Source organism: Carcharhinus amblyrhynchos, chromosome 27 (genome assembly GCF_965287045.1).
Source record: "Carcharhinus amblyrhynchos chromosome 27, sCarAmb.v2.hapA, whole genome shotgun sequence".
NCBI lineage: Eukaryota > Metazoa > Chordata > Chondrichthyes > Carcharhiniformes > Carcharhinidae > Carcharhinus > Carcharhinus amblyrhynchos.
Window position 1 is genome coordinate 4,958,315 of NC_137350.1, and position 26,933 is coordinate 4,985,247.

At 47.3% G+C, this 26,933-nt stretch overlaps 1 protein-coding gene across 1 annotated transcript; it reads right to left on the bottom strand.

Annotated features, from left to right (window-relative positions):
* Positions 1–571: 571 nt before the first annotated feature.
* Positions 572–26,473, bottom strand: rnf113a (ring finger protein 113A). The gene is made up of 10 exons (XM_080213487.1): positions 26,304–26,473; positions 20,145–20,224; positions 18,443–18,538; positions 16,952–17,059; positions 15,745–15,854; positions 13,022–13,128; positions 8,897–8,986; positions 3,108–3,201; positions 2,291–2,397; positions 572–739 (listed from the first exon to the last, which is right to left on the bottom strand). The coding sequence occupies exons 1-10, from the start codon at positions 26,437–26,439 to the stop codon at positions 654–656; spliced, it is 1,014 nt and encodes a 337-aa protein (XP_080069613.1). The 5' UTR covers positions 26,440–26,473; the 3' UTR covers positions 572–653.
* Positions 26,474–26,933: the final 460 nt, after the last annotated feature.

The window sequence follows — 26,933 nt, forward strand, 5'->3', positions numbered from 1 at the left end:
TACAACCTACAACAGAACTCAAGTGCAATGGGGGGGGGGTTACCCACAGCCTCCACAAACTGTTGTGTGGCCTGTTTGTGAATATCATTCACAATATACAGGTGGCACTGCTGCCTCACAGCACCAGAGACCCCAGTTCGATTCCCGGCTCGGGTCACTGTCTGTGTGCAGTTTGCACACTCTCCCCGCATCTGTGTGGGTTTCCTCCGAGTGCTCCGGTTTCCTCCCACATCCAAAGATGTGCGAGTTAGGTGAATTGGCCATGCTAAATTGCCTCTTAGCATCAGGGGGAACTAGCTAGGGTAAGTGCATGGGCTTATGGGAATAGGGCTGGGGTGGGATTGTGGTTAGTGTTGACTCAAAGGGCCGAATGGCCTCGTCCTGCACTGTAGGATTCTACGATCATTCCCTCTGATAAATCTGTCAGAGAAAACTCTGCCTGAAATTCTCATCTTAAACAGCTCTGGCAACATCAATTAACTTTGTGCTTTATAATATTCCTCTGAGTAGATGTGAATTAATTGCAGCATTTAAAGAATATTTCATTGCTGGCAAAGACATACACAAAAACCTCTTCCAAAATAAATGTGTTTATTTTGCTAAACGAATTTGAAACTTGGTACATATTCTGCACAGAGGGGAGGGGGAAAGAGTTATTCTGTTTGTTCCACTTCATCGGCAGAGTTGGAATGGTCAGATGGGTGCTCAGCTTTATGCTTTGCCAATTTTGCCATAAGTTCTGAAATAAACAAAACAAAAAATAATTGCAATAAATTCTCAAATAGCCATTTTGGCCAATAATGAAAACAGAAAATGCTGGAAAAACTCAGCAGGTTCTGCTGCATCCGTGCAGAGTTAATGTTTCCACTCTGCATGACTCTTCTTCAAATCTTTAGTCACATGGACTCTATTCTCTCTCTGCACAGACACGGCCAGGCTGCTGGGTCTTTCCAGCATTTTCTGTTTTTATTTCAGATTTTCAGCATCTGAGCATTTCACTTTTGGCCAGTGTTGTGATTCGGGAGAGGAAGATGAAACGTAGCCTGGGCTCCCGATCGTGGTGACCACGCCGTGAGTGTTATTGGCTACAGTACGTTTCATCTGTATACAGTTTGATGACAGTGCCTGCTCCCTATCTGTGGGTGACTGTGCGAAAGGCTGACAAGTGGATCAAGTACCAGAGGATGTGGAGGATCTGCTCAAGACCAAGATTGATGCTAACTGTAGCACTTTTCTTTTGTCGTTGCCTTGATAACAGTACTTAACTCAGCAGGAGATCGATCCTGGTACCTCCCGACTCTACATCTCACTGCTCGGCTTCAAGCAGCTGATAGCAAAACTTTCACAAACTTGACAATAACTCCAGGCATTCAGTCATCCTGTTCAATTTCAGACTTTTTGCTGATACAGGCTTCACGCTGGAACCAGCTAATCCCATTCCAAACTTCTAATTCCATTTCCACGCTACTTCACTTTACATTTGACTCAATCTTTATCTAACTCTCTCTTCCATATCATGTACGAGTTAGTTCCAGCAGTTCCTTTTGGTAATGGGCTCCAGATACTTCAAACAAGTTGTTTAAAATGCCTCAGGGACAGGACCTGGATCTGCAGTCTGCAGAGTTTGAGCTGCAGTCCTGTCCAACCCTCAGGCTGATCATTAACCTGGATCAGACGAGCTGCTTCTGCAGCTTCATGAACTCTCTGTCCTGTCCCTGCTCACTGTTACTGGGGCTCTGCTTAATGTCCCACTGATCACAGAAGACATGATAAGGCTGTGTTTCATCACTGAAAGAGTAACTGAGGGGCCTGGACTTACCATTCAGAGAACATGAGTTCAAATCATGGATTCGGATTCAGTTTAAGATATCCAAGTCATGCTGGTATCAGTAAAAGTGATTCTGAAGCAGTGACATTAGTGTAAAGAGCCAATGGGTTCACTAATGTCCCTTAGGAATAGAAATCTGCCACCCTTACCAAATCTGGATCAATATCCAATCTGACACCAATGTGGTTTAACTATTAACCTCCCTCTGAAGAGACTCAGCAAGCTAATCAAGTTGTATCGATATGCTACATTAGCTTCTCAGGACAAGTATTATATGCCAGGCTTGCCAGTAACACCCACTCTCTGAAACGCTACGTGTTCAGAGACTGATGCTGGGAATGATGCTCTGAAAGGGACGTGATATTCAAACAGAAACTCAACCTAAAATACAAATGTCATGTTTCTGTATCAAATGCTACCTCTAAATGCCACAGTGCTGCTAATAAAGGCACAAACACACACCTTTGGCAGGATTGAAGACTCCATTGGTCTGTTCATTACACACATAACAGCGTTTTGATTTACGGTAATGCTGCAGGGCACAACTTTCACAGAAATAGTGCTTACACCTGAGAAAAAACAGACAGCTTGTTAAATAGTGTGAACAATCCACAAACAAGAGGCAGATCAATAAATAACATAGACATACAGAACATAACAGTAACCAATTTGCTGCCTAAATAATAGAACATAGAACCATACAGCACAGGATCAGGCCCTTCAGCCCATTATATTGTACTGTACATGACACCATATTAAACTAATTCCTTCTGCCTGCTCTTAATCCATATCCCTCTATCCCTTGAATATTCATGTGCTTATCTAAAAGCCCCTTAAACACCGCTAACGTATCTGCCTCCACCACCCTCCCTGGCAGCACTTTCTAGACAACTACCACTCAGGGTAAAAAAAAACTTGCCCCCCACATCTCCTTTGAATGTTCCCCCTCTCACCTTAAGTGCATTCCCCCTAGTTTTAGGCATTTGAACTCTGGGAAAAAGATTCAACCCTATCCATGCCTCTCATAATTTGATAGACTTTTATCAGGTCTCCACTCAGCTGCTCCAGAGAAAACAATCTTAGTTTGACCAGTCTCCCCTTATAGCTCATACCCTCTAAACCGGGCAGCATCCTGGTAAACCTCTTCTGCACCCTCCCCAAAACCTTCACATCTTTCCTGTAATGTGGCGATCAAAATTGAACATAGTGCTCTTAATTGCGACCTAACCAAAGTTGTATAATGCAAACATCTTGTGATCTTTGTGACAAAGCAACTTACTTAGTGATTACTGGGTTGGTAAAAGAGGACCTGCAGATGAAACATTTAAAGGGGATGTCATCCTCATCACTGCTTACTTCATAGTTCTCGTCATCTGCAAATGAAAGGTACATTACTGGTGAGAAGCCATCTACCCCTACCTTCCCCTGAGGAATACTGAGGTCTACATTCCAGAATCGCAGAATGGAACCTCATAGGCAGCTCAGGTTGGTACAGTGCACAGGTATACTGGACCTAGTTTCTGGCAGGAAAAGAAATGAAGGCTGTACCATTCTTTTGAGCTCAGTCTCAAAAACAAACAATACTCTGTATAAAATGTCCCGCCTTCACATTAAGAATAATCTCCATTGTGCTGAGTGGCATTATCCCCATGCTAAATGGGACAGACTTTGAACTGATCTAGCAATTCTAGCGCTGTGAGTCATCAACAGCAGCAGAACTGCACTTCAGCATAATCTGCAACCTCACAGCCCGGAATATCCCCCACTCAACCATTACCATCAAACCAAGGGATCAACCCTGATTCAATGGAGAGTGCAGGAGGGCATGCCAGGAGCAGCACCAGGCTTACCTAAAAATGAGGTGTCAATCTACTTGTGTGCCAAACGGCATTACTGCAAGCGATAGACAGAGCTAAGCAATGGATCAGATCTAAGCTGCCACATCCAGTTGTGAATGGCGATGGACAATTAAACAACTCAGTGGAAGAGGAGGCTCCACAAATATCCTCATCCTCAACGATGGAGGAGCCCAGCACATCAGAGCAAAAGATAAAGCTGAAGCATTCGCAGCAATCTTCAGCCAGAAGTGCTAAATGGACGATCCATCTCGGCCTCCTCCAGTGGTCCCCAGCATTACAGACACCAGTCTCCAGCTAATTCGATTCACTCCCCGTGATACCAAGAAATGGTTGGAGGCACTGGATACTGCAAAGGCAATGGGCCTTGAGAAGGTTCTAGCAACAGTCCTGAAGACTTGTGCTCCAGAACTTGCTACTCCCCTAGCCAAGCTCTTCCAGTACTGTTACAACACTGGAATTGACCTGACGATTTAAAGGGGTAAGGTATGACAGGAGAGCTCCAAGCCGTGGTCTGCTCTTCGTGCTCTGTGCGGGAGGCTGGAAACTTTTCCAGTGCCTGGCGCCAGCGTGTGTGCAGGAAGTGTTTCCAGTTGCAGCTCCTGGAAACCTGTGTTTCGGAGCTGGAGCTGCGACTGGGGAGACTGTGGAGCACTCGTGAGGCGGCGAGTAACGTGAATAGCTGATACACAGAGGTGGTCACATCGCAGGCTTAGATTCCACAGGCAGGAAGGGAATGTGTGACCACCAGGCAGAACAAGAGAGCTAGGCAGGCAGTGCAGGAATCTCCCGTGGCCTTTTCGGGGAAAACAGCAGCGGCCAAATCCGTTGCATCACAGCTGGTTCTGCTGCAGAGGGTAAAAACTGTGGGAATGCTATAGATATAGGGGATTCAATTGTAAGAAGAATAGACAAGCATTTCTGTGGTCGCAAACAAGACTCCAGGATGGTCTGTTGCCTCCCTGGTGCTGGGATCAAGGATGTCTCGGAGTGGCTGCAGGACATTCTAAAGGGGGAGGGTGAACGGCCAGTGGTCGTAGTATACATTGGTACAAACGACACTTGTTAAAAAAAGGGATGAGATGCTATAAGCAGAATGTAGAGAGCTAGGAAGCAAGCTAAAAAGTAGGATCTCAAATGTAGTGATCTGAAGATTACTACCTGTGCCACATGCTAGTCAGAGTAGAAACAGCAGGATACATAGGATGAATATGTGGCTAAAAAGATGATGCGGGAGGGAGGGTTTCAGATTCCTAGGGACTGGTTCTGGAGGTGGTGGGACCTGTACAAACTGGACGCTTGCACTGAGCAGGTTCAGGATTGAGGTACTTGGTACAGTGGTTAGGGGGAGTTTAAACTAATATGGCAGGGGGATGGGAACCTTTGCAAGGATTCAGAGAACATAAGAACATAAGAAATGGGAGCAGGAGTAGGCCATCTAGCCCCTCGAGCCTGCCCCGCCATTCAATAAGATCACGGCTGATCTGTCGTGGCTCAGTTCCACTTTCCCGCCCTCTCCCCATAACCCTTAATCCCCTTGCCTATCAAAAACCTATCAACCCGCGTCTTAAAAATATTTAGCGAGGCAGCCTTCACCACTTCAACGGGCAGAGAATTCCAGACAGCACGGGGAATTAAGAACAAGAGGAAAAGACAGCAAGGAGAATAAGGAAAGTGTTAGGCAGAGAAATCAAGGGCCGGAGTCAGGTAAGGACCAAGTAAAAAATAGTAGGAAAGGAAAAAAAATTAAAAGTGCCACCTTAAGGTTTTGTACCTGGATGCTTGGAGCATTTGAAACAAAATGGGTGAATTAGTTGCACAAATAGATGTAAAGGGGAATGATATAGTTGGCATTACAGAGACTTGGCTCCAAAGTGAGCAAGGATGTGAATTAAACATCTTGGCGTACATGTGCATAGATCCCTGAAAGTTGGCACCCAGGTTGATAAGGTTGTTAAGAAGGCGTACAGCGTGTTAGCTTTTATTGGTAGAGGGATTGAATTTCTGAGCCGTGAGATCATGTTGCAACTGTACAAAACTCTGGTGCGGCCACACTTGGAGTATTGCATACAGTTCTGGTCGCCGCATTATAAGAAAGATGTGGACGCATTGGAAAGGCTGCAGAGGAGGTTTACCAGGATGTTGCCTGGTATGGTGGGAAGGTCTTATGAGGAAAGGCTGAGGGTCTTGAGGTTATTTTTGTTAGAGAGAAGAAGGTTAAGAGGTGACCTAATTGAGGCATACAAGATGATCAGAGGGTTAGACAGGGTGGAGAGTGAGAGCCTTTTTCCTCGGATGGTGATGGCTAACACGAGGGGACATAGCTTTAAATTGAGGGGTGGTAATTATAGGACGGATGTCAGAGGTAGGTTCTTTACTCAGAGGGTAGTAAGGGCGTGGAATGCCCTGCCTGCAGCAGTTGTGGACTCGCCAACTTTAAGGGCATTCAAATGATCAGTGGATAGACATACAGATAATGTTGGAATAGTTTAGGTTAAAGGGTCATTAGATTCGTTCCACTGGTCGGCGCAGCATCAAGGGCCGAAGGGCCTGTACTGTGCTGTAATGTTCTACGTAAACATTGAGGACTATTCAGTGTTTAGGGAGGATAGATAGAAAGGAAAAGGTGGAAGATCTGCATTGTTGATTAAAGATGATATTGATATGATTTGAGGAAAGGTATTCCATAGATGATGTGGAATCTGTATGGGTCAAGTTAAGAAACAACAAAGGGCAAATATCATTGGTGGGGATCTCAATAAGAGACTCTCTAATCACTGGCCCCTAACATTCAATGGCGTTACCATCATTGAATCCCCAGTTGGGGTTACCATTGACCAGAGACTTGCCATATTAACACGTTGGCTACAAGAGCAAGCCAGAGGCTCGGAATACTGTAACTCACCTCCTGACTCCCCAAAGCCTATCAACCATCCACAAGGTGCAAGTCAGGTGTGATCGAATACTCCCCTCTTGCCTGGATGGGTGCAGCTCCAATAACACTCCAGAAGCTTGACACAATCCTGGACAAAGCAGCCCGCTTGATTGGCACCACACCCACAAACATCACTCCCTCCACCACCGACACTCAGTAGCAGCAGCGTGTATTATCTACAAGATGCACTGCAGTAATTCACCAAAGATCCTCAGACATCACCTTTCAAACTCACGACCACTTCCATCAAGGACAAGGGCAGCAGATACATGGGAACGCCACCACCTGCAAGTTCCGCTCCAACCCACTCACCATCCTGACTTGGAAATATATCACCCTTCCTTCACAATCGCTGGGTCAAAATCCTGGAATTCCCTCTCTCATGGCAAAGTGGGTCAACCCATGGCACATACTGCAGCGATTCAAGAAGGCAGCTCAGCACCACCTTCTCGAGGGTGAGTAGGAATGGGCAATAAATGCTGGCCAGCCAGCAATGCCCACGTTCCATGAAGAAACAAAAAAAATGGGAATCAGATCTGCTTACCTTGACTGTTTGAAAGATATTGTGCAAATTCAAGCTCTTTCTTTCAGCCAATAAGTTGTACAACAGAGGACTGCATTACATGCAAAGGTCAATATTTTCAATTTTTATTGCCAATAAGTCACTGGTTTTTGAAGCTAGGCTTCAACATTAAATTTAAATAAAAAATCTCGGCGTAAAAACTGAACCTCAAACCTGGGTAAATTTAATAAAATTAGCACCAGCTAATGAAAATATACCTGGGATAAGCTGGAGGTTCACTTTCACATTGGGTTCACTTTCATACCCTTACTGATTATCAATGTTATTACTTTGGAAATGAATAAGTCTACATTTATGGATATTGTTTTCACTCACTTACCTGTTACCATGACAGTGTGTTAATAAAGCACTGGCACACACAGCTTGCCATATCAGTGCGGATCCTCAGTCATCAGGACTAGCTCTGTGAACTGTGTCAGTTCTTGTTCCATTTCCAACTGGGAGTGAAATACTAATCCTCTGTCACAGGACAATCAGTGACGTTCCCACATGGGGTCTAAAAATGGTTCAAAAGAATGGCACAGCCTCCATTTCTTTTCCTGCCAGAAACTAGATCCAGATATACCTGTACACTGTGCCAGCGAGGTCAGTGTGATGTAGTGCGTGCTGCTCTCGCCATACGGTGCATCTCAAGGCCTTCATCTGAGATTTGGTTTTAAAAAAAATAAGAAATTTGCTTTTTCTCCCCCCATTGTGTAAAACGGGTGAGGGAATGGCAAGAGTAAAACTGATGTTCAGGAACACTAAAGGATCCTGAAGGTCAAATAGTTTTGATTGGTCCGATGAGTGACCCCAGTAAAAAATCCTGGGAGTTGATAAACTGGTGAGCTTCGTTTTGAGTTGTCTCCAAACCTCCTAACTCAAGAGCACATCTCCTCTCATGGTCTCCTATCCCCATGAAGCACTGTCACCGAGGAATGGTCCTATGTCCAGGCATTGTGTGAATTTAAGCAATTCGACCACAGTTGAGTGCTATTCTGACTCTGCCAGGTATCCACACAGGGACCTCCTCATCAATGCATTCTGACAACGAATCTTAGTGGTAACCCCCACCCCTATCTCCTGGCACAGCGGCACTGAAGCAATGCAACTGCAGCCCTCGTTTTGATTGGCTGATTCTACAAAGCGGAAACTTCAAATTAATCACAAATTTCTACATTTGGTAGAATGAGTGATTGAATACACTGCAAACCTCACGTCACATTGTAGTCGGATGTTGTTGGGTGATGCAGGTAGCTTAGCACGCGACACAATCTTTTGCCGCCAGTGACAGCTCTTAATACATTGGAAGAGATAAGGCCAACACTGAGCTTTCCGTTACAACTCAGCTAATGTTCTGGAGACCTGGGTTCAAATCCCACCGCAGCACTTGGTGAGATTTGAATTTGATAAAAAATATCTGGAATTAAGAATCTACTGACGATCCTGAAACCATTGCCAATTGTCGGAAAATCCCATCTGGTTCACTAAAGTCCTTCAGGCAAGGAAATCCACTGTCTTTACCTGGTCCGGCCTACATGTGACTCCAGAGCCATAGCAATGTGGTTGATTCTCAACTGCCCTCTGAAATGGCCTGGCAAGCCACTGAGTTGCAAGAAGGCAGCTCACCGCCTCCTTCTCAAGGGCAACCAAGGATGGCCAATAAATGCTAGCCAGTGACGCCCACACCCCACAAGTAAAAGAAAGAAACTCACCATTAACACCGTATCGGCCTTCGTCCAGTTCCCGTTCTATCTGCCAACCGTGCTTATAGTCTGAGCGATCATGTAGAAACTTACAGCTGTCTACGAGAGAGAGAAGAAAATCCCAGTCAGAGTCCAGGGGAAGAACGTAAAACCCTGAAAACTTATCTTCCCTGTCCAGTTTTCTCACTGCCTTTCTGATTATTGCGGTGGGAAGTCAGAGACGGGACCTGTCCTACCAAATCCTTGTCCAGTCTTCAAGAAACTTAACGGGATCAATCAGCTAAATACTGTAGCTACAAGAGCAGTTCAGAGGCTGGGAATTCTGAGCACCATCAAGTTGCACTGCAGCTATTTGCCAAGGTTCTTTCCACAGCACATTCCAAATCTGCAATCTCTATCACCTGAAAGGACAAGGGTAATAGATACATCCAAACACCACCACTTTTAATTTCCCCTCCAAGCCACACATTGTCTTGACTTGGAAATATATCACTGTTCTTTCAATGCCACTGGATCAAAGTCCTGGAATCCCATCCCTAACAGCACGGTGGGTCTACCTACACCACATGGGTGCAGTGGTCCACCACCATCTGCTCAAAGGCGACCAGGGATGTGCACATCCTATGAAAGGATAACAAGATCGAGATTGCAGTCAGCTGAGGCTGGTCCTTAACCAATGTCAATGTAATTCTGGGCACGATAAGTCTCACAACATCAGGTTAAAATCCAACAGGTTTATTCGGTAGTTTTCAGAGCGCTGCTCCATCATCAGGTGAGTGGGAGTTGGGTTCACAAACAGGACATATATAAACACAGACTTAACTGTAAGATAATGGTTGGAATGCAAGTTTTAACAGGTAATCAAGTTTTTACAGGTGCAGACAGGGTTAAGTACAGCTTAAAGAAATGTGAGTTGTCTCCCGCCAGGACAGTTAGTGAGATTTTGCAAGCCCAGGCATGTTGTGGGGGTTACAGATAGTATAACATGAACCCAAGATCCTGGTTGAGGCCGTCCTCATGTGTGCGGAACTTGGCTATCAGTTTCTGCTCATCGATTCTGCATTGTCATGTGTCTTGAAGGCCATTTTGGAGAAACTTACCTGAAGATCAGAGGCAGAATGCCCTTGACTGCCTAAATGTTTCACGACTGGAAGGGAACACTCTGCCTGGTGACTGTCGAATGGTGTTCATTCATCCGTTGTCATAGTGCCTGCATGGTCTCACCACACCTTGGGACATCCTTTCCTGCACTGCATCAGGTAGACAACATTGGCCGAGTTGCAAGACTATGTACTGTGTATCTGGTGAATGGTGTTCTCACGCGAGATGATGGCATCTGTGTCAATGAACCAGCACATCTTGCAGAGGTGGCAGGGTCGTGTGGTATCGTGGTCCCTGTCCTCCTGAAGACTGGGTAGTTTGCTGCGTACAATGGTCTGTTTGAGGTTAGCCATGATGTAGAGACGCCAGCGTTGGACGGAGGTAAACACAGTAAGAAGTCTCTAAACACCAGGTTAAAGTCCACAGGTTTATTTGGTAGCAAAAGCCAACTGCTCCTTCAAGCAGCGCTCTGAAAGCTAGTGGTTTACTGTGTTTGAGGTTGTGCAGTTGTTTGAAGGTAAGTAGTGGGGATGTGGGGATGGCGTTGGCGAAATGTTCATCTTCATTGACGACATGTTGAAGGCCCTGGAGAAGATGTCGTAGTTTCTCCGCTATGGGGAATTACTGGACGACGAAGGGTACTCTGTCCACCAAGTCTCGTGTTTGTCTTCTGAGGAGGTTAGTGCGGTCTCTCGCTGTGGCGCGTCAGAACTGTCGATCTATGAGTTGAGTGCCATATCCTGTTCTTACGAGAGCATCTTTCAGCGTCTGAAGGTATCTGTTGCAATCCTTCTCATCTGAGCAGATCCTGTACATACAGGAGGGCTTGTCCGTAGGACATGGCTTCTTTAACGTGTTTAGGGCAGAAGCTGGAGAGTATCGTGAGGTTATCCATGGGCTTGCGGTACAGTGAACTGCTGAGGTGACTGCCCTTAACGGAAATGCGTGTGTCCAAGAATGCAACCGATTCTGGAAAGCAGTCCATGGCGAGCCTGACAGTGGTATGGAAATTGTTGATGTCATCACATAGTTGTTTCGTAATTGTTTGCCATGAGTCCAAAGGAAGAAAATGTCATCGATGTATCTGGTGTATAGCATCGGTTGAAGGGCCTGTTCAGTGAAGAGGTCTTGTTTGAGCCTGTGCATGAAGATGTTGGCATATTGAGATGTGAATTTGGTCCCCATGGCTGTTCCATGTGCCTGGATGAAGAACTGGTTGTCGAAGATGAAGACCTTGTGATCCAGGATGAAGTGAATGAGTTGTAGAATTGCATCTGAAGATTGGCAGTTGTCGGTGTTGAGTACTGAGGCAGTTCTGTCATCGTGGGGGATGCTGGTGTAGAGTGCCAAGACATCCATTGTGACGAGGCACGTTCCTGGTTCAACTGCTCCATGGCATTGAGTTTCTGTAAGTCTGTAGTGTCGCTGGGGGGTTTTTGTATGATGGGTTTCAGGATGCCCTCAATGTAGCCGGAGAGGTTCTCGCACAGGGTCCCACTGCCTAATATGATAGACAGCCGGGTGTGTTGGCTTTGCGTATCTTCAGGAGGCAGTAGAGATCTCCGTAGGGGGTACATGGGATGAGAGCACGAAAGGTGCTTTGAAGGTCCGGGTCAAAGGTCTTGATTAGTCTGTTGAGTTGACGGGTCTGTTCTTTGGTCAGATCTGGCAGTATCTGTCTGCAGTGTTCCTTGTTGATCAGTTGTCGGCACACTTCTTTGCAGTAATCCGTTCTGTTCAGTATGACAGTGCCCCTCCTTTATCTGCTGGTTTGATGACAACGTTGCGACTGGTCTTGAGAGCATGGGTGACATTGCATTGTGGTTGAGTGATGTTCTGGACTATCTTGTGAGTACAGTTGATGAATCTGGTGTTCACGCACCTCCTAATGGCTTGGGCACACATGTCAAGTCAAGCGCAGCGGCTTCCCAGAAGAGTCCAATTCAACTCTTTCCTCTTCAGTTGCTGAACCGCGGATCACCCTGTCGACTGTTCTGGTTCATTGGCTGTCTCATTGGGTCTGCTGTGGCCTCTTGGGGTTTGTGGAAGAACTCCCGGAGCCTCCTTCGCCTGATGAATTCCTTTGTGTCCGCTGCGAGACTGATGGGGCCTATTTTGCTGGTGGCGCAGATATTGAGCCCTTGGCTGAGAATTCCAAATTCGTCTGGTTGAACAAGTTGACAATGGACTTCCTTGCAGTTGTACTGTTTTCCACTGTGGTACTGGGGGAGGCTTGGTTGCTGCTGATAGTGATGCTGAGTTAACCGGTTGGACTTTAACCTGGTAGTGAGACTTCGTACTGTGCCTACCCCAGTCCAATGCCGGCATCTTCACATCAATGTAATTCCGCTGATTCTCTCGCCCTGGCACTGAGACCAGCTACAGCAAAGAACAAAGAAAGGAACAGCACAGGAACAGGCCCTTCAGCCCTCCAAACCTGTGCTGATCAGGATATCTGCCTAAACTAAAACATATGCACTCATGGAGTCCGTATCCTTCCATTCCCATCCTATTCATATATTCGTCTAGCCCGTCTTGCCCCTTAAATGCTGCTATTGTACCTGCTCCCACTTCCTCCCCAGACAGCGCGTTCCAGACATTCACCACCCTCTGTGTAAAAAAACTTGCCATTCACACCTCCTCTAAACTTTTCCCCACGCAGCTTAAACCTATGTGCCCTAGTACTTGACTTTTCTACCCAAGATAAAAGCATCTGACTATCTACTCTGTCCATGCTACTCAATCTTGTAACCCTCTATCACGTCACCCCTCAACTTCCATTATTTCAGTGAGAACAAACCAAGTTTCTCCAGCCTCTCCTCACAGCTAATACCATCCTCATAAACCTCTTCTGTATGCTCTCCTTCTGGAATGTGGCGATCAGAATTGCGCACAATATTCTAAACCAGCAACTCAAAGATCACCCTGGTTATAATCAGCTAACAGCGCAGTCTGGAGATCAGAACCCCATGCACACAGAAGTTGTGAATACTCGAGCTTACAACAAAATCCACCCTGAAAAGATGAACTTGCCTCCAAAGCCACAGAAGCCGGTTTCTTTGTAATCTTTACAGATGTCGGGCTGGTAGTCCCACCGCACAGTCGCTCGGAGGTGTTCGGGGGCTCGTATCGGTCCTTTCCTGATTAATAATAAACATTGTTAAAACTTACAGTGACAGGCAGCAAATCACAAAACACATTGACAGCCAATGGGGAGGGACAGCAGGAGTGATAGCCGGGTGGGAGGAAAGGGGCATAGAAAGCTCCCACAATTCACAGCAGGGTTTGCAAGCATTCCATTAAAAAAAATCATAATTCTCCAGCCCATTGCCCAGGAACTTGGATCAGAGACGTGATCCACCGAGGAGGGGGGGCTGGGATCAGCGATGTGATCCACTGAGGGGAGGCTGGGTTCAGCGATGTGATCCACCGAGGAGGGGGGGCTGGGATCAGCGATGTGATCCACCGAGGAGGGGGGGCTGGGATCAGCGATGTGATCCACCGAGGAGGGGGGGCTGGGATCAGCGATGTGATCCACCGAGGAGGGGGGGCTGGGATCAGCGATGTGATCCACCGAGGAAGGGGGGCTGGGATCAGCGATGTGATCCACCGAGGAGGGGGGGCTGGGATCAGCGATGTGATCCACCGAGGAGGGGGGGCTGGGATCAGCGATGTGATCCACCGAGGAGGGGGGGCTGGGATCAGCGATGTGATCCACCGAGGAGGGGGGGCTGGGATCAGCGATGTGATCCACCGAGGAGGGGGGGCTGGGATCAGCGATGTGATCCACCGAGGAGGGGGGGCTGGGATCAGCGATGTGATCCACCGAGGAGGGGGGGCTGGGATCAGCGATGTGATCCACCGAGGAGGGGGCTGGGATCAGCGATGTGATCCACCGAGGAGGGGGGGCTGGGATCAGCGATGTGATCCACCGAGGAGGGGGGGCTGGGATCAGCGATGTGATCCACCGAGGACGGGGGGGGCTGGGATCAGCGATGTGATCCACCGAGGGGGGGGGGGGCTGGGATCAGCGATGTGATCCACCGAGGAGGGGGGGCTGGGATCAGCGATGTGATCCACCGAGGAGGGGGGGCTGGGATCAGCGATGTGATCCACCGAGGAGTGGGGGCTGGGATTAGCGATGTGATCCACCGAGGAGGGGGGGCTGGGATCAGCGATGTGATCCACCGAGGAGGGGGGCTGGGATCAGCGATGTGATCCACCGAGGAGGGGGCTGGGATCAGCGATGTGATCCACCGAGGAGGGGGCTGGGATCAGCGATGTGATCCACCGAGGAGGGGGCTGGGATCAGCGATGTGATCCACCGAGGAGGGGGGGCTGGGATCAGCGATGTGATCCACCGAGGAGGGGGCTGGGATCAGCGATGTGATCCACCGAGGAGGGGGCTGGGATCAGCGATGTGATCCACCGAGGAGGGGGCTGGGATCAGCGATGTGATCCACCGAGGAGGGGGCTGGGATCAGCGATGTGATCCACCGAGGAGGGGGCTGGGATCAGCGATGTGATCCACCGAGGAGGGGGCTGGGATCAGCGATGTGATCCACCGAGGAGGGGGCTGGGATCAGCGATGTGATCCACCGAGGAGGGGGCTGGGATCAGCGATGTGATCCACCGAGGAGGGGGCTGGGATCAGCGATGTGATCCACCGAGGAGGGGGCTGGGATCAGCGATGTGATCCACTGAGGAGTGGCTGGGATCAGCGATGCGATCCACTGAGGAGTGGCTGGGATCAGCGATGCGATCCACTGAAGAGTGGCTGGGATCAGCGATGCGATCCACTGAAGAGTGGCTGGGATCAGCGATGTAATCCACTGAAGAGTGGCTGGGATCAGCGATGTGATCCACTGAAGAGTGGCTGGGATCAGCGATGTGATCCACTGGGGGGACTGGGATCAGCGATGTGATCCACTGAGGGAGGGGCTGGGATCAGTGATGTAATCTACTGAGGAGGGACTGGGATCAGCGATGTGATCTACTGAGGGGGACTGGGGTGTGTGGGATCAGCGATGTGATCCACTGATTGGGGGGAGCTGGGTGAATGTTTCCCTGCAGCTGAGGGCCCTGAGGTGGGGGGGGCAGATATTGAGACAATGCTCACAACGTTTCACCAAACAGATTCCTAAGCATGAATCGGACTGCAAGAACTGTAGTGGCTCCCACTATGTAAACCAAATAAAAGATTGTCACTGAGAAATGCAAAAAGGAATGAGTAGAAATTACCCCCAGAATCTATGAAAATGTGGAACTCAGTACATACAGGGTGGCACAGTGGTTAGCACTGCTGACTCACAGCACCAGGATCCCTGGGTGACTGTCTGTGCAGAATTTTCACGTTCTCCCTATGTCTGTGCGGGTTTCCTCTGGGTGCTCGTCTCCTCCCACAATTCGAAAGACAGGCTGGTTGGGTGCATTGGCCGCGCTAAATTCTCTCTCAGTGTACCCGAACAACAGCCGGAGTGTGGCAACTTGGGGAAGTTTCACAGTAACTTCATCGCAGTGTTAATGTAAGCCTACTTGTGACTAATAAATAAACTTAAAAACGTATACAGAAAAGTTAAGGTGAATCACATTGACATGTTTGAGATGAATACAAATGCAGCGTGAATAGGAAAATAGACCGATGGGGTTAGATGAAGAGGAGGAATAAGGAGTGTGAACAGCACACTGGAGCTGTTGGCGTGAATGTCTCTGTGCTGCAGACTTCTAAAACCAAAACTGCTAAATGTTTCACTCACCTCACCATTCCTGAAGCTGCGTTTGCCATGGATGTGTCTTTGGGTTTGACGTACTTGATGTAGTTGTTGATACCTCGGTAGATTTTCTCATCGTCTTTCCCTTTCAGCTCCTGTCAGATACACAGAGAATATTTAAGTGTAGTCCCTCGCATTGTGCAGCCAGCCGTGGTGACAGCACAACCTGGTAACGGTTACGAAATCCTGTACAAACTGTGGTCTAACCATTTCAATGTTGGGCTGCTTGTTATTATTCATCTGTTTTTATTTGGGCTTCTATAACTCAGTTTCTTCATGATCTCCATCTGTGTCAGTGTCTGACTCTTCTCCCTCTGCTCTCGCCAACTCTCCCTTTTCTGCTAGTGTGCACCTCTATGTCCCACTACAAACAGAACGTTATTTTTTAGTTACTCTTTCTCTTCCCCTCGTGTTTGTGGCTGACTACTTCTCGCAAAGCTCTCCTGCGTCCCACTGCGTACACCAGTGACTCCATCTCCCCTGTCCCAGTGCGTACACCAGCACCTTCATCTCCTCGTGTCCCAGTGTGTACACCAGTATCTCCATCCCTCCTGTCCCAGCGTATACACCGGTATCTCCATCCCTCCTGTCCTAGCATGTACACTAGTGCCTTCACCTCTCCCTGTCCCAGTGTATACGCCAGTGCCTCCATTTCCCCATCCCATGGTGTACATCAGTGTCACTATCTCCCCCCGTCCCAATGTGTTCACCAGTGTCTCCATCCTTCCTGACCCAGTGTGTACACCACTGTCTCCATCTCCCCCTGTCCTAGTGCATACACCAGCACCTTCACCTCCTCCTGTCCCAGCGTGTACATCAGTGTCACCATCTCCCCCTGTCCCAGCACCTTCACCTCCTCCTGTCCCAGTGTGTACACCAGTGTCACCATCTCCCCCTGCCCCAGTGTACACCAGTGCCTCCATCCTTCCTGACAAACTGTGTACACCAGTGCCTCCATCCTTCCTGGCCCTTTGTGTACACCAGTGCCTCCATCCTTCCTGGCCCTTTGTGTACACCAGTGCCTCCATCTCCCCCGCCCCACTGTGTACACCAGTGCCTCCATCCCTCCCTGTCCCAGTGTGTACACCAGTGCCTCCATCCCTCCCTGTCCCAGTCCCAGTGTGTACACCAGTGCCTCCATTTCACCCGCCCCAATGTGTACACCAGTGACTTGCTCCCACTGCCTTCTCACTTCTTGGATCTTCTGACTCCGTTCAAAGATTGCTTGCATGTCTTTATCTTTCTCGGTGTCCAGTTGATACACAGCTGTTGCTCCCATGTCCTCTGGACCGACAGGTTTCTGTGAAGCACAGATGGATATTAGCTGCAAACCAGCATAGCCATTTCACAATTAAACACTTTGTGCATTTGTCTTTCCGATTCCCATTCCTCCAACCCACTCCCATCACTATCCCACTATCTGTAAATCATCTCACTCCTGAAAGAAGTGTCTGATGTTATTGTGATGCTCACTGTCATTCCTGATATCTCATGCGTGGGGAGATACGTGCATTGAGGGATGGAATGTGAAATGGACATTTAAGTGTTGGTAAAATATCTTCTGAAAGTGAAACTTCTTTAATTCAATTAGGGCATCATGATTGGCAGAGGCTTGGAGGGCCGAAGGGCCTGTTCCTGTGCTGTACTTTTCTTTGTTTAGACTGTCCAGCTGAACCCAATCTCCACCAAACAGCCACAGAGTGACAATCACTGCATGATTCTCCTCCAGATAGTGAGCAGCGGAGAGAAGTCCCGTCAATTTTCTCACTCTCAGTTCAGAGACACTGTGTTAGACTAAACATTTTTTCTTTATTGTATCATGGGATGTGTGTGACTGGAAAGGCCATCCCCAAATGCCCTTGAATTGAATGGCTTGCTAGGTTATTTCAGAGAGCAGTTCACAGTCATTGTTGTAGGTGTGGAGTCACATGTAGGCCAGGCCAGGTAAGGAGGGCAGATTTCCTTCCCTAAAGGACGTTAGTGGAGCAGATGGGTTTCTACAACAATCAATAACTTTGGAAACACAGGGTATCCTCATCCAGTCTAGCTGGGCAAAGACAGACCTTAGCATTTCAGAAAAACAAAGACATCCCTTATTGCCTCACAGATGCAGAGTCCACTCCCCTCCCACTGTGGTGGCAGAGACTGAGAGAACGCACCCCTACTCTTGCAGGACAAAGACTTCTCTGTGGGAACAGAGACTGGACAGCCCCAGCCCTGTGCCTCCATAGACTGAAACTCTCTCCAACTGCAGAGTCAAAGACCGGACCTTCCTTGCCCATTGGAGCACAGTGTGTGATTGATGGGTGGCATAGTAGTTAGCACTTGTGTCTCACAATGCCAGGGACCTGAGTTCAATTTTGTCCTCGGGTGACTTGGTGCTTGCATGTTCTCCTTGCGTTTGTGTGTGTTTCCTCCCACAGTTGAAGATGTGGAGGTTAGGTGGATTGGCTTTGCTAAATTGATGCTTAGTGTCTAAAGATGCGTAAGGTTAGGGGATTAGCCATGGTAAATGAATGGGGTTATGGGGATAGGGGGAGGGGAGGGTCTGGGTGGGATGCTCCTTTAAAGAGTCAGTGCAGACTCGATGGGCCGAATGGCCTTTTTCTGGATGGTGGGGATTCTAAGGCATAGTTTTAGACACGATAGGTGTTGATGTTTTGTGTTTGATGCTGCTCCTTACCGCTGATCGTGTGGATTTGTAGGACACGGTGATTTTTTCAGCTTCATCGCTGTCACTGTCACTGTACTGCTCTCTGGCTCCTGCTGATTTGGCCGTCTGGAAACAATCAGATAAACAATCAGAAGTACCAGTTTATGTCTGAAAATCACACAGGGCAGGTTGTTCACTAACATCACAGTGCACCAACTGGGCCAGGAACTGACCATTCCCCTCCTCAGGCAGTGCTGCAGGGCCCCAACCTTCAAGAGCCTCAGCAGCTGCCCCTCGTGTTAAAGGCTGAACAGTGAGCGCCAGCAGACTATTCAACCACAGGGGAGGGAATCATAACCTTGCTGCAATCAACACGGACCCATGAACTGTTAAAAGTTCCCCTGGACTCCAGCACCTGGACATGTGGCTGGTCAGAAGACAAGCTGCTAGTAATGGTTTCCAACAAGTATAGAAAACAGTTTTAAAAGGGATGTAAGAAGCCTCTGGGTACACAAATCGTTGTATGTCGCAAGACAAGTTGAGGAATTTGTTCAAAAAACATACAGAATCCTTGACTTTATAAACAGAGGAATAAAGTACAAAAGCAAGGACATTGTGCAAACTGGCTCAGCCCCAGCTGGAGAATGTCGAGGTCTTGGATGGGACACAGAAGGGTATTTAATGGTACTGGGGGTGAGGGCTATAAATTATGCAGAAAAGCGGGAGCTGTTCTCCTCGGAACAGCAAAGGGTAAAGAAAAACGTAGCTGATGCGTTCAAAACAACGAGAGCTGCTGATGGAGTAATTCAAGAGAGGTGGTGATAATCCAGCAACCCAGGTAATGTTCGAGGGACATGGGTTCAAAACCCACCGTGGCATTCAAATTGAATTAATAAAAAATCTAGAACCGAGAGCTGATGATGATCATGAAACTATCGCTGAGTGTCAGGAAGGTTGGTGATCAGTGTGACGCAGGTTTAAAGTAACTGGTAAAAGAATTGAGAGAGAGAGAGAGATGAGGTAACTTTATTGCAAGTTGTTGTGACCCGGAACATGCAGTCTGAAAGGGAGCAGATTCAATCAGAATTTTCAAATTGGATGTGTGTTGGATGCATTAAAAACATGAAGGATTGAAGTAAATAAAGATAAACTGTTTCCAGTGGCTGAAGGGCCTGTAACCAGGGAGCACAGACTGAAGGTGATTTTAAAAAGATCCAGAGGTGGGGAGGAAATCTTTTTTTAGGCAGTGACTGGTTCGGATTTGCAAAGTGTTGCCCTCGAAAGGCAGGTGTATAAAGAATCCAAACTAACTTTCAAAAGGGAATCGAATAAATATTCGAGGAGAAGAAATTATCGGGATATGGGGAAAGTCTAACTGGGTTGCTTTCAGAAGAAGCTGGAACAGACACATTGGGTGGGATTTCCCGGCTGTGCTCGCCTCAAAGCCTGGAAATCCCAGCCGAGACCAACAGTCCTTTGTATAGTCCAGCATCCGCTGCGATTCCTGTGGCAGGCGGGATGAGAAAATTCTATCCAGTCTGTCGGTACTGGTCTATGGTACACTTGCAATGGAAACATTGAGATGGAAATGGGGAACAGCAAGGCAGTGAGGCAAACAGAATTACTTTTCCACAGAGCTGGCACCATGAGCCACATGCCCTCCCGTAGTGCCGTACAATTGCAAGATTCCACAACTTTAAACCACAGGATGACCATGTACTGCCTCACCCACCTTCTGTATCATGGGGTTCGACACGGTTGTTCTCTTTTGTCTCCGCACTGCAGTATTCCCATCATCGTCTCCACTGCTGTCTGTGCAGCAGAAGGGAAAACGCAGTAAGTATAGAGATACCCTCAGTGAGAGCCGCCCCGAGTCCCTTTATTATAGTAACAGGTTAGTAAAGGAACATCTCACAATGGGAACCGTTACACAGTGATACGGCCATTGTTTATCCTGACACATTCTCGGCAGGTTTCAGCCCAGAGGGAAAAGCATAAGATCATACCCAGCAGTTTTAGAGATATAAAGAGAATTTACATTTATAAACCACTTTTCGTATCCTCATGCCCCCAACTGCTTTTTAAGTGTGCCGACAGTTGTAATTTAGGAACATTGAGCTATAATATTCCAACAGGACCAGGCAGAATAGATGCTGGATTCCCAATGGTGGGGAGTCCAGACCCATGGGTCACAGTATAAGGATACGGGGTGAACCATTTAGGACCAAGGTGAGAATAAATTTCTTCACCCAGACAGTGGTCAGCCTGTGGAATTCACGACCACAGAAAGCATCTGAGGCCAAAATATTGAATGTTTTCAGGAAGGAATTAGATATAGCTCTTGGGGCAAAGAGGTTCAAAGGATATAGGGGGGAAGGCAGAATCAGGTTGTTGAGTTTGATGATCATAATGAATATGGAGCAGACTCGAAGGGCCACTGGACGCCTCCTGCTCCTATTTTTCACGTTTCGAAGGGTTTTGAGCGTGTTTCACCATTCAATCAGATCTTTGTTTATCAGAACCTTGGCCCCAGTTATCCACCTTGACTCCATCTCTCGTTATACACTTACTGGACACAAATCGATTGATCACAAACTTAGAAACTTCAACTATTTGCCACTATCCACAGTTTGTTTTGAACAGTACTGGGGACAGAGGGAGCAGTGCCATAACAGCGCCCTTCATTTGAACCACAGAACACTGGAATCAGTGTCCTGGCAAATCATATAACCAGGGAGAATGGGGGTGTTGGGGGGCGGGAAAGGGGGGCCCCGGGGGGGGGGGGGGGGGGCTGCAAATGGGGGCTGGGGGGGAAGGGGGGGCTTGGGGGGATTCAACTGCAGGAAGATTTGGCAAGTTAAAGAGATTGGACAAGAAAATCGTGTGACGAGAAAAGGACATTACACACAAACATGAGTGCACCTGTCAACATGGTCAGAATAGAGAAGCTGGTAAAAAGACAGAATTAAAGTCTCTTTAAAGCAAGGTGGATAAACTGCTAGCACAAATAGAAATAACAGAGTGTGCTATGAAAGCCATTACAGAGAAAGCGATGACGTGAGTATGGCTGGGAATGTAATTGTAAGAGTGCATGAATGTTATTTGACATCTTGGAAGGACAGATGAAAGGAAAGGAGGTGGGGTAGCTGTTAATAAAGGATGAGATCTGTATAGTCAGGAGAAATTATCTTTGTTTAGTGGAGATAACTAAAGAAAGAAGTCACTGTGAGGGTTGGTTATAGGCTTCCTTAAAGTAGCTACGATGTAGGAAAGATTATAAAACAAGAATTTTTGGCAGCTCTTTAGAAAAATGTTGCAATAATCATTGGAAATTTTAATCTTCGTATAGAACAGATGAATCAAATTGGGGGTAAAGGTAGCCTGCAGGATGAGTTCATAGAGTTTATTTGGAACAGGTTTTTCAAACAGTGTTACTTTGGGACAGCAAGAGAACAGGTTGCTTTAGACCTGGTATGTGTAATGAGACAAGAATAATTAAAGACCTTGTAGTAAACAGTTATCTAGGCAAGAGTGATCACAACATGCAGGAATTGCACATTAAGTTTGAGGGGAGAAATCTGGGTCTGAAATCAGTGTTTTAAATTTAAATAAAGGTAAATACAAGGGTGTGAAGGCAGTGTTGGTTAAAGTGAATTGGGTAAACAGGTTAAAGGGGAAAATCATAGAGCAGCAATTGGAGACTTGAAGAGATATTTCTTAATTCTCAACAATGATATATCCCATTGAGCAAGAAAAGATGCACCATCTGTGGCGAACTAAGGAAGTTGAGGATGGTATCAAATTAAAAAAAAATTCACAGTGCTTCAAAAATTAGCGGTAGGCCTGAAGATTGGGAAAACTTTAGAAAGCAGCAAAGGATGACAAAAAGAGGGAGAAAGTGGAATACGAGGGGAAACTGACATGAAATATAAAAACAGAAAACAAAATCTTCTACAAGTTGAAGGTGGCACGGTGGCACAGTGGTTAGCACTATTGCCTCACAGTGCTAGGGGTCCGGGTTCAATTCCAGCCTTGGGCCACTGTCTGTGTGGAACTTGCACATTCTCCCCGTGTCTGCGTGGGTTTCCTCCAATGCTCTGGTTTCCTCCCACAGTCCAAAGATGTGCAGGTTAGGTTGACTGGCCATGCTAAATTAACCCAAATATCAGGGAATGGGGCCTGGGAGAGATTGTGGTTGGTACAGACTCTTTAGGCCAAATAGCCTCCTCCTGTACTGTAAGGATTCTAGGGTTCTGTGATTCTATAAAAAATGAAAACTGTAACTACAGTGATACTGGGGAATAAATAATGGGAATTATGGAAATAAACAAAGGAAATTACAGCATAGGGATATGCCTTTGGGCCTTCCAAGCCTGCACCAACCACACTGCCCGACTTAACTAAAATCCAACCCTTCTGGGGACCATATCCCTCCATTCCCATCCTATTCATGTATGTCAAGACACCCCTTAAAACTCACTATCATATTTGGTTCCACTACCTTCCCCGGCAGCGAGTTCCAGGCACCCACCATCCTCTGTGTAAAGAACCTGTCTCGTACATCTCCGTTTAAACCTCGCCCCTCGCACCTTAAACCTATGCCCCCTAGTAATTGATTCTGCCCTCCATACCAGGCAACATCCTGGTAAATCTTTTCTGTACCATCTCCAAAGCCTCCACATCCTTCTGGTAGTGTGGTGACCAGAATTGAACACTATATTCCAAGTGCAGCCTAATTAAGGTTCCATAAAGCTGCAACATGATGTGCCAATTTTTAAACTCAATGCCTCGGATGATGTAGGCAAGCATGCTGTATGCCTTCTTGATTACCTTCTCTAGCTGCATTCCACTTTCAGTGACCTGTGTACCTGTACATCCAGATCCCTCTGTCTATCAATGCTCTTAAGGATTCTGCCAATTTACTGTATATTTCCTATTTTAATTAGACTTTCCAAAATGCATTATTCTCGTTTGTCTGGATTAAACTCCACCTGTCATTTCTCTGCCCAAGTCTCCAACCGATCTATACCCTCTGATGGTCCTCATCACTGTCCGTAAATCTACCAACCTTTGTGTCATCCACAAACTTACTAATCAAACCAATTACATTTCCTCTAAATCATTTATATAAATTACAAACAGCAAAGGTCGCAGCGTTGATTCCTGAAGAACGCCACTTGTCACAATCCTGCATTCAGAAACGCACCCATCTACTGCTGCCCTCTGTCTTCTATAACCGAGCCAGTTCTGTATCCAGCTTGCCAGTTCACCTCTGATCCCATGCGACTTCACCTTCTGCACCGTCTGCCATGAGGGACCTTGTCAAAGGCCTTACTGAAATCCATGTAGACAACATCCACAGATATGATGATTCAGGGGACTACCCTCAATCATCTTCGTCACTTCCTCAAAAAACTCAATCAAGTTGGTGAGACACGACCTCCCCTTCACAAACCCATGCTGCCTCTCGCTAATATGCCCACTTATTTCCAAATGGGAATAAAGTCTGTCTCGAAGAATCCTCTCCAATAATTTCCCTACCAATGATGTAAGGCTCACAAACCTGTAATTACCGGATTATTTTTGCTACCCCTTCCTAAACAAAGGAACAACATTGGCTATTCTCCAATCTGCTGGGACCTCCCCTATAGCCAATGAGGATTTCTCTCAAGGACCCAGCAATTTCCTCTCTTTCGTCTCTCAGTATTCTGGGCTATATCCCATCAGGCCCTGGGAACTTGTTTACCTTAATGTTTCTCAAGAACCTCACTACCTTCTCCTTTCTGATCTCAACATGACTCAAACTATCTACACATCATTTCCCAGGCTCATCTTCCACCAAGTCCTTCCCTTTGGTGAATACTGATGTACTTATTTAACATCTCGCTCATTTCATCTGACTCCACGCATAGATTTCCTCCCTTGCCCTTGAGTGGGCCAACCCTCTCCTTGGCTACCCTCTTGCTCTTAATATATGTATAAAAAGCCTTGGGATTTTCTTTAATCCAATGTTTTTTCGTGAACCCTTTTAGCCCTCCTTACTTAAGCTTCTTTCTAATTTCCTTTATTCCGCACGTGCTTCATGCGTTCCCAGTCTCCTAGCCTTGACAAATGCTTGACAAATGGTAGACATTTGGAAAAAATATTCTGTATTTGTCTTCACTGAAGACACAAAAATCATCCCAAGAATAATAGAAAGATCAAATGACAAAAGGGAAGAAACTTAAAACAATCATGGCCACTAGAGAAAATGAACTAGAAGGCCAATATGTCTCCTGGATGTCACAACCTGCATTTTAGGGTCTTAAAAATGGTGGCAAAGACATTAGAATAGGTTGCAATCTTCCAGAATTCCATGGATTCTGGAAAGGTCCAAGTGGATTGTAAAACCACAAATGTAACACCTCTATTCAAGAAAGGAGAGAGATAGAAAACAGGAGAACAAACCTAGTTAGTCTAATATGTCACTGGGAAGCTTAGGATCCATTATTAAGGAAGTAATAGCAAGACATTTAGAAAATCATAATATGATCAGGCAAAGGTATCACGCGTTGTGATAGGGAAACAAAAACAAAAACAAAGTGCTGGAAAATCTCAGCAGGTCTGACAGCATCTGTGAAGACAGAATAGAGCCAACGATCCCAGTTTGGATATCCTGATTCAAAACTATTGCCCAAGAGTTCATGGTTTTTGGGGATGATATATTGGCATGGTTAGGAGATTGGCTAACTGACAGGAAACAGTTGGGATAAATCTGTCATTTGTAGGTTGCTAGCTTAGTGGGGTGTCGCAGGGATCAGTGCTAGGGCCTTAACTATTTACAGTTTTTATGAATGACTTGGATGGAGGGACCAAATATATTGTACCCAAATTTGTCAATGATACAAGGAATAGTAGGAAAACAAATTTAGATAATGATACAGAGAGTTTGCAAAGAGATAGCACAGTGCTAAGCACCGATGCTTCACAGAACCAGGACCTGGGTTTGATTCCCGGCTTGGGTCTCTATCTGAGTGGAGTCTGCATGTTCTCCCTGTGTCTGCGTGGGTTTGTTCCAGTACTTCAGTTTCCTCCCACGTTCAAAAACCATACTGGTTAGGTGCATTGGTCATACTAAATTTTCCCTCAGTGTACCCAAACAGACGTTGGAGTATGGCGATTAGGGGATTTTCAGTACAAATGTCCTGAATGCTACAGTTAAAAAAAAGCCCAGCAATGCCTCTACTTTATCAGAAGACTAAGGAAATTTGGCATCTCAGCTACGACTCTCATCAACTTTTACAGCTGCACCATAGAAAGCATTCTTTCTGGTTATATCACAGTGTGGTATGGCTCCTGCTCTGCCCAAGACTTCAACAAACTACAATAGATCGTGAATGAAGCCCAGTGCATCACGCAAACCAGCCCCCCACCCACTGATTCTGCAAAGCAACAGCATAATTAAAGACCCCAAGCATCTCGAACATTCTCTCTTCCACTTTCTTCCATTGGGAAAAAGATACAAAAGTCTGAGATCACGTACCAACCGACTCAAGAACAGCTTCTTCCCTGCTGCTGTTAGACTTTTGAATGGACCTACCTCACATTAATCTCTCTCGTTTCCTTCTCTATGAATGGTATGTTTTATCTGTATAGCACGCAAAAAACACTTTTCATCGTATATTAATGCATGTGACAATAATAATTCAAATTAAAATGAACAATATTTCTCCGAGTGGAACAGGTTATTGGGCCATCAGTCTGTTTGTGGGATCTTGCTGCGCACAGTTTGGCTGCTGGGTTTCCGCTCAGTGAAAGGCGCTATATCAATGCAAACCCTCTGTTGTCATGGCGGCGGGAACTGCGCCCCATTTTAAACCCTAGCAGCGGGGCTCGCGCCGAGCGCCGGTACCTTTGTCACTGCCGCTCGCCGTCCGCTTCCGTCCCTTAAACTTCCTGCTGGATTTTTTAAAGAGGAAAGTGCAAACCGGGGCGGCGGGTCCGGGAGCCGCACCGGAGCCGGGAGAGGGTTCCCCAGCCTCCGCCATCTTAACAACAACACAGCTCGGGCGGCATGAGGAGCCACAGCGGCCCGGAGCCACACTGCAGCGACACCCAACGGCCCAGAGTCGCACTGCATCGGGACCCAGCGGCCCGGAGCCGCACTGCAGCGACACCCAGCGGCCCAGAGCCACACTGCAGCGACACCCAACGGCCCGGAGTCGCACTGCATCGGCACCCAGCGGCCCGGAGCCGGACTGCAGCGACACCCAGCTGCCCGGAACCACACTGCAACGACACCCAGCGGCCCGGAACCACACTGCAACGACACCCTGCGGCCCGGAGCCGCACAGCAGCGATAACCAGCGGCCCGGAGCCGCACTGCAACGACACCCAGCGGCCCGGAGCCGCACAGCAGCGATAACCAGCGGCCCGGAGCCGCACTGCAGCGACACCCAGCGGCCCGGAGCCACACTGCAGCGATACCCAGCGGCCCGGAGCCACACTGAAGCGACACCCAGCGGCCTGGAGCCGTACTGCA

Bases quoted from the DNA above. Each gene is read 5' to 3' on its own strand.
- rnf113a (XM_080213487.1), bottom strand. From the start codon at position 26,439: ATGGCGGAGGCTGGGGAACCCTCTCCCGGCTCCGGTGCGGCTCCCGGA. The intron at 17,060-18,442 runs GTAAGGAGCAGC...TGTGCTTCACAG, and splicing joins ACAAATCCACACGATCAGCG to AAACCTGTCGGTCCAGAGGA. The intron at 15,855-16,951 runs GTGAGAAGGCAG...TGTATCTGACAG, and splicing joins GGAGTCAGAAGATCCAAGAA to GAGCTGAAAGGGAAAGACGA.